This window comes from Plecotus auritus, assembly GCF_963455305.1.
Source record: "Plecotus auritus genome assembly, chromosome: 4".
Lineage (NCBI taxonomy): Eukaryota > Metazoa > Chordata > Mammalia > Chiroptera > Vespertilionidae > Plecotus > Plecotus auritus.
Window position 1 is genome coordinate 94,029,488 of NC_137775.1, and position 13,269 is coordinate 94,042,756.

The following is a 13,269-nucleotide window of genomic DNA, read 5'->3' on the forward strand; positions in this document are numbered from 1 at the left end:
TCTTCCGAAGCAGAGCTAGATGAGGTACCTTCACAGAACCCCTTGCTTACCCCGACATAATTTCTAATTTCCTAATGAAAATCTGTATCCCTCATCAGACCTAATCTGCAAGAGGGCAGAGGCAGTTTTGCGCAGCTCAGGATCCCCAGCCAGCACATTGCTGTCACAGATCAAGTGCCATTTATTCCATGAATGCATAATAAAAAAAAACAGAATGACTTCAGTGCTAAAAAGGGGAAGAATGGATTAAGGGACAGGGAAAGGCATGTTGGTTATCACCCCATTAACCACTCTCCAGATCCGGAGCTAAGCCTGTAGCCCAGGCCCCGCTCTGCTCAGCCCCTCTCAACCCCGCCCCTCAGTGTTTCCCTGGGGGGTGGGGGGCGGGGCACTCCATTAGCAACCAATTAGCGAGAGGAGGCGGTCCTGGTTGGCGCATTGCTCCTTGGGTAGTGTCCCTAGTTACTGTTGCTAAGGCTGCCGGTCGCTGGAGGTGGTGGGAATCAGAAGTTTGGAGAGCCTGGGCCTGAGAGGTCAAGGGTCAGTACAGTGCCAGAGGAGGAGATGGTGAAGCAGACGATCCAGATTTTCGCCAGGGTGAAGCCCACTGTCCGGAAGCAGCCGCAAGGGGTACGGGTCGGAGCCAGAGCCGCGGGCCTCCCCGGTCGGGGGTGGGGCGGCACGCGTGGGGCCTGGGCCCAGGGGCGGGGCTGGCGTCGGGCACAGGGTGCCTGAGGGAATCCTGCACACTCTGTCGGAGGAGCCCGGCTCTCAGGACTCAGATAGACACCCGGGCACTCCCACCCAGCGCATCCCTGTGAGTGCAGACACACGCTCCACAGAGCACATACATACACCTGGGCACACCTGTTCACCCCGGGGCAAACGCATGCTCTGATGTGTGTTTGTACACTCACGTGGGCTGCACCTCAACTAGGCACACTTATTGCCCCTTCCTAGGAAATAGTCACGCATCTCTGCACACACACATGCACTCAAACTTGTGTCCCACACTCAGGCAAGGCGTGCAGGAGATGCATGTCCATACATGGCTGAGATGTTGCAGATAATAGATTCAAATACAGATACACAGAGGCTCTGCACCCAGCAGGCCCTTAGAATTTGTTGACTATATTTTCATTCTGCAGCAGAAACATGAGCTTATTGCATATGTAAATAGATAGTTATGCATCCTGACACAAAGAATACTCATATACTCTTTACTGGTATTCAGAAAACATTAGCTGAGCACTTACTAGGTGCTTCATCTAGTATTGGGTACAGAGAAAGTTAAAACATTGCCCTTGCTCTGAGTAGAGAAACTTTGAATGCTTCTTAAATGTTTCAAAACTTCGTTTTCTCTCCTTGGAAGGGGGCATAGTCATTCTTACTAATGTGCTTTGTCTGCATTATCTCTGGTTTTCATGAAAACCCTGCGAAGTTAATAACATTTTCCTCATTTTATAGATGAGGAAACTGAGTCTCAGGATGAATAATGTGCCCAAGTCACCCACTTCTCAAATGGCAGAGCCCTGATTTTAACGTAGGATTTTTTAAATTATTATTATTCCAAAGCTCTTGGCTCTTCAGGCAAAACCTTTTTGCCTCACAAAGTGGGGATTTGGCAAGGGCAATCTGAGTCTTATTAATCAGTGCCTGGAATGGGTATATTACTAATATTTTATCTCTAGCCCATATCTATATTTCTACACTGGGCACATGTATAAATGTAACATCATAGCATCTCATAGCTTAGCATTTACCATGTGTAATTTGTGCATTTATGTATTCTCCTCAAACAAGGAGAATATAGTGTCTTTGTCATCACTTTTTTTACTTGTGAAATGCATTGAAAAGATGCATGAGAGGACTCCAAAGGAAAGATTGGCTTTTTAAAAACAAGGAATAAAGCAGTATAGAAAGTTGATATGAGTTTCTTCCAAATTTCTTTCCTCTTACATTCACTTACAAGAAGGTTGTAAAAAGTGCATCATATGTAAAAAGTGTATGTAATGCCTGTCCCGCCTCCCCCCCTAGATTCTTAGTAAAAATGTTGAATTTGTCCACATAGACTTTGCAGTCAGAAGCAGGTGCTTAGATATGGTGATGTGAGAGGACAGAGGCAGAACTGTGGATGGGTTGATGGAGAATCTTGGATTTAATATTGAACTTTCTCTTAAAGTGCAATGTTTGGGTATTTTAATGTGCCTTCTTTTGCATTTCTTTTGTGGGATGCTGTGTAGTAGATTGTTACTTCAAGAAGTGTTTTTCGGTGTTATACTGTATTTTCATAATGTCAGGTTTCTTACCGAGATGCAACATTATGCCATATATACAAAACTGAGAGAGCACAGATGAACAAATTTTGAGTTAGTGTATCTCTGCTCTCCCTTAGAAATCCCACTTTTTGCATCCTATCTTTTTTGCCCCCAAAAGATTGTATGGTTGTTTCTCAAACTGGAAATGCTGCTTGTAGCTTTAAACCAAGAGCGACTCAAAGTGTTTCTTTTTTTCTCTTCATTTTATGGTTCTACTACTTCATTAATCTTATTTCTTAAAGCACTACAGTAATTTATAGCCTAATAAATCAGAAAATACCTAAGATGAACCTCTGATTATGGCAATGCTTTTTCATTTGTATACTGCTTTGTGTATTTTGAAATATTTTCATATTCATCTTTTCATTAGATCTAATTGTCTTCTATTCTTAAAGAACTACTCTATCTCAAATCATTTTGTGACTAAGGATAGAAAGTCAATCTATTGGACTAAACATGTTTTCTAGTTATAAGGGGCTTTTCGTAATGCCCCAAAGAATGGCTTAATGATGGTGGTGCGTCGCTATTCCTATGCTAGTAGCTGTTCCTTCTTGTCTTCTGAACGCTGAGGGCTACAAGGTTTTTGTTGTTTTGTTTTGTTTGTTTGTTTTCATGCATGGCAGCCCTCACTCCTGTATGTTTCACGTCTTACAATCCCTTTTACTCACCTGTCTGGGCATTAATTTTTTTTTTTTAATGTAGTGACCTATAGGATATAATTTTTAAATGTCTCTTCAGAAAACCTAGCCAGAAAGCCGTGGACCTGATGCCATTACTTTCTACAAATAATGTCATTTTACCTAGATTCTTCACATTTTTAATGAGAATTTTCACTAGAAATCTGCTTAGGAAAATTATTCAGGTTTTCTGGAGATTTAGGTGGGCTTTTATTTGTTTAGGAATAGGACTTTCCCCCATAATCAAGCATCTAATGGGTCTTAAACAGGAAGTATTGCCTGTTAGAAATAATTTTATTTCCTGGTGAAAGACAAGAAGTCTTTCTTAAAAACCTCTACATCTAATGACTAACATTTTTTATGGTGCATTACAAAATGCTTCCTTTCCGTGACATCATTTGATCCCTGCAGCAATCTTGTAAGGGAGGCAAATCTGTTTTCCTCATTTTAGGTATAAGGAACCAAGATTCTTATACAACCAAGTGGTGGCTGGTCACACATCTGGTAAATTGAGATTAGTGTTGGGACAGGTCTTTGGACACAAAATCATAGGCGTTTCTTTATTCCACATGATCTTTTTATAAGCTTGAGTTTTGATATTTTCTCACCAATAAATAAAGGAGTAGGTAACTAAGAAGACAGAGACTATTAAGTTGAAAGGGGGTTGATTAAGACCCTTCATTCCATATCAGCTTAGAGTGGTGAAGTGATTTTTTCCCAGGTCATTTGCTAATTAGTGGCTGAGCTGGGAGTACAACCTTGAAAATGACATCAAAGACATGAAATATACGTGTCTTTTGAAACCACGTATCTTTTATGAAATGCCTGAATATGTGTCATGAAAGCTTGGGCTTCTTTGAACACAATTTGAATGAGAGCATTCTTTTGAGCTCTCTGAGAAGTCTCAGACCTAGTCCTTTGTTCTTCTTGTCTAGCATTTTGTAAATGCTCAGAAATGCTGTTGCTTATAATAAAGTGTTAATTTCTGGTCCATAATTCCAAAGCAATATTTAGATAAAATGCTGTTTTCAGGGTTATTGGTTTCTCAACAACAGAGGTACTCAAATGTTCAAATTTGAATATTAGATTAGTCAAAGAGGATCCGAGCTTTGACAGAGCATTGATTTAGGTTTTACCTCCTGTTCAATTTCTATATTTGTTTGAGGCTACACACAGTTCAAAGAGGAAAATTATCCAAATTGTACTATGTTTTGACTTTTTATCTTAAAAGTATATTTTTATAAGGTTACAGTGCACAGCATAATAATATGGTCATGGTTCAAGCCTGAAATTTACCATTTTATATTTATTTGCTGTCTTCATGTTTGCAGATTTATTCCATAGATGAAGATGAAAAAGTAACACCGAGCTTGGAAATTATCTTGCCTCGTGATTTGGCAGATGGATTTGTGAATAATAAGCGAGAAAGCTACAGATTTAAGTAAGTTTATCTTTCTCCTTCTTTATATCTGTTTTGCTATTGAACGAACATGTACTGCATTCATATCCACCGTGAAATCGTTAGCACCATGTGCTGGGAAGAAGGCAGTGCAGTTCTCTGTCATCTGGAAGACAGAATTTAAGTTGTCTTTTTACTGCTGTGCCCAAAGTTGAAAGGAGGGTATATTTCTGTAACCACCATGGTACCCCAAGGTCCCAGCCTTTCTTTGCCACATCAGTGTTATCCTTTTCCTACTTGGCTCTCTAGGATTTAGCACTTATAGGAAGTTCAATGCATGAATAAACATTATTTAAAGATAAGAACTTAAGGTATGATCTGTATCCCATATAGGTGAGCCTTCTTTAAAACATAAATGATATACAGACCTCAGTGCACACATGAACAGCCTATATCTATACTGTGCAGTGTAGCAGCCACTCGCCACAGGTAGCTCTTAAGCACTTGAAGTGTAGCTAGTCCAAACTGAGGCTAGTAAGTGGAAAGTACATAAAAGATTTTTGAAAGCTTAGTACGAAAAAATATAATGTAAAATATCTCAAGAATATTTTCATATGATTCCATATTAAAATAACATGTTTAATATATTGTGTTAAGATATATTAAAACCAATTTCACCTGTTTCTTTTTACTTTAAAAAAATGTGGCTACTACGACGTTTAAATAACACATATGCTCACATTATGGACTGCGTTACATTTCTCTCGAAAATGACCAAGCAGCCACCCTTGGACTGTCACCCGTGCCTTTAGTCCAAACACTCCCCAGTAGCCAGGCCTGGAATGTTGGGATTATGGCTAGATCACAGCATCTTTATTCTCCAGTTTCAGATTATGTGATTTCCTTTAACCCCCACTTTTGATTTTTGGAGAAGTTTGAGCCCATGTTAAACCCATATTTGATCTGTGGCTTGTACTTAGATGGCGAATTGCTGGGTTCTGGGGAAGGCATCCTAACTGCTCTCTTGCTTTTCTCTCTGGACTGTTTTACATGGTCCTTATTTTGAGGCTATTCCTACCCTTGCCCTTTGGATAAAACCATCCTGGATATTTTATTTTTTACGGTTCTCGTATTTATTTACTCTTATCTGTTTGTCTCATAAAGTTCTCTGGTCTTCACAACTCTGCCCTTTGTCGCTCATGCATATATCTCTCCTCCCACCTCACCCATTGTCTTGTGTCTCCTTTCACAATAAGTACAAGCAGGATTGCTAGCATGTGCTCACACAGTGGGGTGGTTCTCACCTTGTCTTTTTGGCTCCCCATCGCCTTTCATTCTGTCCTTTAAAAAGTAGCCTTATAGTAAATGATCTGATTTTTCCAAAGGGGGCATTCTCCCGCTGGTGTAAACTTGCTACATACCTTAGTAGCTATGATTTCAGAACAGCTGGCCTACACCATTCTCTACAAGCCACACTTGGCTAAAACATTTTATTCAGCATGATTCTGTTTGATTATTAAGAAAAATTGGCCATGCCTCTATGAATTGGCCCTTTCCAAAGTATTCTTTAGGTATATAGATACAGAGAGAATTTAAATATATGGTTATTGAAAAAGTGCTGTTTGCCCTGGAGAGTATTATGCTAAGCAAAATAAACCAGTCAGAGAAAGACAAGTATCACATGATCTCACTCATATGTGAAATCTAATGAACAAAATAAACTGATGAAGAAAATAGATCCAGAGACATAGAACCATGAACAGACTGATGAACAGACTGAAGGTGGGGGTGGGGAATGTGAGGATTAACCAGGGAACTTATATGCATATATGCATAACCCATGGACACAGACAATAGTGTGGCAAAGGCTGGGGAGAGGCGGGTGTGGGGAGAAGGGGGTCAATGGGGAAAACAAAAAACAAACCAAAAACAAAGCAGACATCTGTAATACTTTAAATAATAAAGATAAACTTAAAAAATAAATGGTAAAGAAATGATATCACAAAGAAAAAATGCTGATTGTTTATTTTTAAATCACTTGATCATTCTAAATCTCTGAATTAGAAATATTGGTTTGGTATTTTAAATAGAGATATTAATAAAATATTTAACTTATACGTATGATCAGAGATATCTTTGTAAGCATTTTAAGGCTGTTTTCTCCCAAGAAAATCCACTTAACCAATAAACATTTATTGGTTAACTGTGAGCTGTTTTCATGGCTAGGAACACAGCAGGGAGGGCAGCACAGCCCCTGTTCTGATAGTGCTTACATTTTAGTGGGAGATGATGGGCAAGCAGATCAATAAGTACACTGTGCGTCAGAAAGTGTTAAGGGCCATGGAGCCAATTAAGGCAGGGAAGGGGACAGAGGAGTGCTGGTGAAGGGCAGCAAAGGGGAGGGAAGGTGGCAGCATTTCACAGGCCTCTCAGGGAGGTGGACAAGAGGGCGACATTTGAACAAGAACTTGAAGGAGGCAAGGAAGCCAGATATTCAGATATCTGAGGAATGGGAAGTCCAGGCCAAGAATATAGTGAGAGCAAAGTCCCTGAGAGGGGGGAATGCCTGGCTTGTTTGAAGAGAAGGCATCTGTGTGGCTTGAGGAGAGTAAGCTGGGGTGGGGGTTTGGGGGGGCGGGGCAGGAAGAAGGTTAAAGGGGCAGCAGAGTGGCCAGATCATATGGAGCTCTTCCCCAAAGTGCCATGGGAGGTAATGGAGGGTTTTGATCAGAGAATGAAATAATCCCACTTAAGTTTGAGCAGGATCATTCTTGCTAACATGTAGCAAATAAACTGTAAGGGGTCAAGGAGACCAGGCAAGACATTTTGGTAGTTTGGGCTGGGGTAGTAGCAAGTGGAAATGTTGAGAAATAGTTGGATTCTGCAAGTATTTTAAAGGTCATAGATGACAGAGCTTGCTGATGGGTTGGGTATAGAGTGCAATGGAAAGAGAGGAGCCAAGGATGCCCTAAGAATTTTGGGCTGAACTTCTAGAAGGATGGAGTTGTCATTTCCTGGGCTGAGGAAGGCGAGGACGAGCAGTTTCTGGGTGGGGAGAGGTCAGTATATGCCAGATTTGAAACGGACTTTAGAAAAAGCCTCCACAACCTCCTCATGGACGAAAGAGCCTCCTAGGAAACAGGAAACCCAGTCATGTCTCAAGGTGAGTTATTGGTTTGCTCCAGGGCCATGAGTCAGTGGCTTTATGTCCCAGGATAAAGCAGCCTCTTCCGCTGTAAAAGATTACACTCAAGTTGGTAAACTATTTTGCTCTTCAAAGGTTTTCAGAAAACAGATGATCACAATGCCTTTTCAGATTACTATGCAGCTATAATGATAAAAGATAAAATGTTTTGGGATGATGATTTGATGTTTAATGCTATTGTATGGTTTATTGAAACCCTGGCCATCTCTTTGGTTTACCTGGTGGTAGTTGTCATTCCTGTTACTTAAGGCAGCGGGGCTGGGAATGGCTGTTGACTTAGTCAGTCATCGTCAACCTCACAAGCACCACTGGGTCTGTGTTCAGTTGTCACAGCCAGCAGGGCCCTGAACAGCACAGAGTGGCCATGTCCCCTGTGTTTGTTGTATCTGGGCCCTGGTGCACCCACATTAATGTCGTTGTCTAAAACATAATCTTGCCTGCTGAATGACATAGTAGCCAGAGTGCCCTGCAATCTCTCTTTGTATACAGTTTCATTGTTAGCTTCTTCAAATGGGCGGTTGATAAGCTATACGCAGGGGTGGGGAATCTTCTTTCTGCCAAGGGCCATTGGATATTGTTAGAAATAAAGTCAGTGGTGGTCCATTTTTGAGGCAAGGCATTTAACCATGAATGGAAAATTCCTGGTAGTTTGCTTGCATAATGGCCTGCTGATGTGACCAAGTTCATGCACCTGGAGAGTCCCCAGGCAAATAGGATGTTGGGGAGGGGCCAACTGACAAGGGAACTTAAGCTGGGAAGGAAAGAATACCCTATAAGGAAATAATGAAACTTAGGTGACCATTCTGGGAAGATTGTACACCCCACAGGACTCAGCCAATGAGGTACCAGGGGAGGGACCTGCGCACTAGGGAATCAAATACTGGTTGTAACCACTTCAGGCGTGCCTGACGAGCAGACACCCGATCTTGCAAGACCGACATGAAACGCCTTGTTTTTGCTGTAGTTTGTGTCTCTATGTCCATTTTCTTTTCTTTTTTAATTTAATTTTGGACTGGTAAGTTTATTTGTCACAGATATTTATAATATGACTTGCGGACCATGTAAAATTCTCAACTTACAAATGATTTCATGGGCCTTATATGGCCCGCAGGCTGGACATTCCCCACCCCACCCCTGAGCTATAGGGATGTTTTGAAATTAATTTGATTAAAGACAATGAATTCCATTTTATTTTATATTTCAACCCAACTCCAGATATCCTTCTGAACTCCTCAGGAGTGAAAACAGTCCTACATTTCATGTAGTCTCTACATTAATCAAAGATGTGCCCAACTCACTTGTGTTAGCAGACACATAGGCTGAAGGTTCCCAAGTCACTCTGAAAGCTGCATAGGATGCCCTCAATGTGTTAGCATCCCTCTGACCCCCACAGTTTTTATTCTGAGAACTTTTCAATATGCTAAAGAGGTGGGAAAATAATGCAACCAACTCTTGCTGGTGGCAACTCACCACACTGTAGAAGAATAGGTTGTGTGTTTCCTGCCCTGGGCATTCCTCGGTGGGTGTGACCCTGCACTAAGCCAAGTGAGTGGCAATCCACGAAGCGTGAACTCGACTCTGTCCCACCTCCCATATCCGGCCCTGTCAATCTCATCCGGACTTCTCTATGCAGGACAGTCTGTCTTCATTCACTTTTTGATTTTTGACTCATGATCAACAAAGTGAAATAAAGTTCCCTGGAAATTAAGTAGCTAATACTAGGATGTAGTACCTAATGAATGGAAAGTAAACTTCAGTACAGCATTTTAAAACCAAGTTCAATCATCCTACATTTCACAGCTGCCTTCTTTCCTTACAGGTCAGACATCAGAAGTTCTCTGGCTGTTTACATCCTGGTCTTGGGTTTCCATTTCATGCACTTATCACGATGTGCATTTGATGCCAATTGCAGACACTGTCCCTCTTGAGAGCTAAAAACACACAGTTTGTTATTTGGTTCAAAGCCGCTGCAGTGTTTCAGAGGGATTTATTGTGCAGACCCTGTCAAAGCAATACTGTTTACCCACCATTTGTATACAGGGAGACAACAGCGCAGTGTGGCTGGGACTACAGGGCCAACATTGTGCTAGGGTAGGTAAGCCCAGTGATGTAAATATGGGCTCATTTACAGAGCTGTCAGAAAGAAAAAAAGAAGATTAATCTAATAGTGTGTGACGGCCCAGCTTTAAAATAATTACTGTTTTCACATTTGCAGATTTCAAAGGATTTTTGATCAAGATACAAAACAAGAGACCATTTTTGAAAACATTGCCAAGCCCGTGGCTGAGAGGTAGGATTTCCTGTGTTCTGTTTAGTGGGTTAGTGGTTTTTTATCTTGTCTTCAGTTATCAGATAATCGTGGTAACGTGCCTCGGTATATTAGTTATGTACGCAGGCAGCAGGGTATGTAATGATGATCGCATTAAAACCCTTTATTCGTAGAGGTGTTTGTTTTAGATTTAGATCCTGAGCCTCAGAACAAGGCGGTGTGATAGACGGAAGAGCTCTGTTACTCCCATTTTGAAAGCTACATAAATCTCTGAGGATCAGCGAGATTAAGTGGCCCTGTTTGGGTCGATGGCTAGTGGTGCAGAGCCCCAGGCGGTATTCTTGTTAAGGCCAGAGCTCTTTCCTCAGTCCCATGTTTCAGGGGTTATCAGCCGTGGGCAAACTACGGCCCGCTGGCCGGATCCGGCCCGTTCGTCTGTTCTATCTGGCCCGCGGAGCCGAAAGAGCGGAGGGTTCTCTTGCTCTCCCCTCCGCTCCTTTACTTTGAATTTATATTAGTTCACACAAACACTCCATCCATACTTTTGTTCCGGCCCTCCGGTCCAGTTTAAGAACCCATTGTGGCCCTTGAGTCAAAAAGTTTGTCCACCCCTGGTAGATGGATGTGTGACTCAGGGTGGGTGACACCTGGGAGGCCTACTGATGGCTGACCCAGCTCCACCTCAGTGTAATAGTTATATTTCAAAGCCTGGCCCTTAGCCTCGAGGACCCTTTTATTTCTGTACTAGAAGCCTGGTGCATGAAATTCATGCACGGGAGGGGGTATCCCTCAGCCCAGCCTATACCCTCTCCAATCTGGGACCCCCTGTGGGATCAGGCCTAAACCAGCAGTTGGACATCCCTCTAACAATCTGGGACTGCTGGCTCCTAACCGTTCACCTGCCTGCCTGCCTGATCACCCCCAACTGCCTTCCCCTGCTGGCCTGGTCGCCCCCAACTGTCCTCCCCTGCCAGCCTGATCTTGCCCCCAACTCTCCTCCCCTGCTGGCCTGTGTGCCCCCAACTGCCCTCCCCTGCCAGCCTGATCACCCACAACTGCCCTCCCTTGCTGGCCATCTTGTGGTGACCATCTTGTGGTGGCCATCTTGTGGCGACATGGAGGCAGCCATCTTGTGGCAACGTGGGGGCGGCCATCTTGTGACAACATCGCACAACACCCCCTAGGCTTTTATTATATAGGATTTCCAGATAGTTTCAGTCTGATGACCCTAAGGACAGTGCCACCTGAGAATACTGGGTAAATCAGAATGCCATTTTACTCATGTATGTCAGCAAAGTCCCCATGGGGCTGACACTCCCCTCCCAGAGGGAACCTCCATGGAAGCTACTACTTAATGAGGTTGCTTTCCGACCCTGAAATCATCTGGGTGATTTCAGTGACCTAATCATCCCTGGATATATCAATCTTTACGATTAAAATTAAAGCTAGCTGCTAAATAACCCCTTTTCAAGTCCATTGATCAGTAAACCCTTTCCCAGGAATGCTTTTGGAAGCACATTGCCTCTTTTTTCTCTCAGACTCCTGTTGCATGAACCCTTTTCAAACCAAGCCCTTCCCCCTCCCCCAAACTTTATTACTGAGATATAATTGATATGTAACATTGTATACTTTGAAGGTGTACAACATGTTGATCTGAAACAGTTATAAGTTGCAAAATGATTATCACTATAGTAGTAACTACGGCTCTCTATCTCATCACATAGTTACATTATGGTGAGAACATTTAAGATCTGCTCTCATGACAGCATTCAAATCTATGGCACAGGATTATTAGTCACAATCACCATGCTGTGCATCAGACCCCGAAACCTGTTAAGGAAGCCCTTCTCTTTTAATATTCTTTCCATGCCGTGGGTGAAATGCAATTGAGGAGGCCTAAGCTGTTTTACTCATAGTCGGAATCCAATAACAGGTCTTTAGGTTAAATTCACGACTCCTAGACAGGATGTCACACTTTTTTCTAAAAGTCTCCCTTTTTACATAATCTTTAAGGTTATGTCCTTAAACTTTTCAGGTGGTTGATCTCAGGGATCTTATTTTGAAACTTCCTAAAGTCATCCCAGGAGAGACCATAGTTCCTGTTTCCCGGATGTCTGTTTCTCCTCCCATGAGGACCACCTCTCCCAGCCCGAGCCCACATCACCCTCAGCTCTCGCTGTGCCCTCTGCATGGAGCGTTCTTCCTCCAGAATCTGCACAGTTGTCTCCTCAGCTCCTTGAGGTCTCTGCTCATGTATCCCCTTCTCAGTGAGACCTTCCTTTGTCACCCCATTTGAAACCACTTTCTGTCACCCTTCCCTGTTTTCTTTTTCCAGCACTGGGCACCAGCTGACACACTGTATAGTTCAATTACTTATCAGTTTTCTGTCTGTCTGCCTTCCACCAGATCAGTGGTCGGCAAACTGCGGCTCGCTTGCCGCTCTGTTGACTAATGAGTTTGCCGACCACTGCACTAGATCAAAGCTTCGTGAAGGCTGGGGGTTTGTTTTGTTCACTGACTTACAAAGACACACAACCCAACGATGACATGATGTAAAAAGTGACAGGCAGGGGCATCTTTATCCAGGCTGCCCAAGTGGTCCCCATGGGTCACATCTTCCATCAACAGGAAACAGTCCTCTTGGTCCAGACTTTTCTCCTCGTATCCCATTTTCCCCTGAAGCTGTTTTTGCTAATGTTTGTTTTCTGTTGGCCTTTATGTGGTTTATCTTTCGTGATTTCTTAATTCAACTGCCCTGGGACATTTTGTTTCTAAGTATAGGTTTGGTAAATAAAATATAGCTGGCTTTTGCCTTTTTAACCAAATTTAATTGGCTACTTTCACCTGCTTATGCTTATTGTAATTTGATTGCTGTAATGGTATCTGGAGGTGTTCCTCCTGTCTTGACTTATGTTTTCCATTTATCATTCCCCACTTTTCCCCTTTGAGCTGTTGGCTGGTTTGTGCTCTTCGTTGCTGCTAGTACTTTCCATTTTCCCTCAAGGTGTGCATTGCACTTCAGCACATCTGCGCAGTGTAAATTCAGATATAAACTTACTTGTGCTTTTCTCCATATCTGAAATTTCTCTCTCTGTCTGTCTCTCTGTTGGTCTCAGAAAACTTAGTACACTTTTATTTTGTCTTTCCTGCTCCCCTACCACTTCAAATGTTGAAATCAACTGCGATTTTCATTCTGCATCTCTATTAATCATTTTTATTATCAGCATTTATTTAAATCTTTCTTCTTTTTCTTTGCTCATCACTGTTTCTTATACTCATGCCTAGTTCTTGGATCCCTTTTTAGTTAACCATCCTCTAATGATTTTTTAGTGAGAATTCAAGATTGGGGGGCTTTCTGAAGTCTTTTGTTTTCCTTCACAGTCAAATGGCAATTTGGGTGT

General features: G+C 42.4%; 1 protein-coding gene across 1 annotated transcript in view; it reads left to right on the forward strand.

The window, feature by feature from the left end:
* Positions 1–451: 451 nt before the first annotated feature.
* KIF6 (kinesin family member 6) overlaps positions 452–13,269 on the forward strand; it is a gene marked incomplete at its 3' end in the record, with an annotated part of 392,136 nt that continues 379,318 nt past the window's right edge. The window contains 3 exon segments of the mRNA XM_080665124.1: positions 452–630; positions 4,327–4,436; positions 9,815–9,889. Coding sequence (XP_080521250.1) covers positions 565–630; positions 4,327–4,436; positions 9,815–9,889 — 251 coding nt within the window. The 5' untranslated portion in view covers positions 452–564.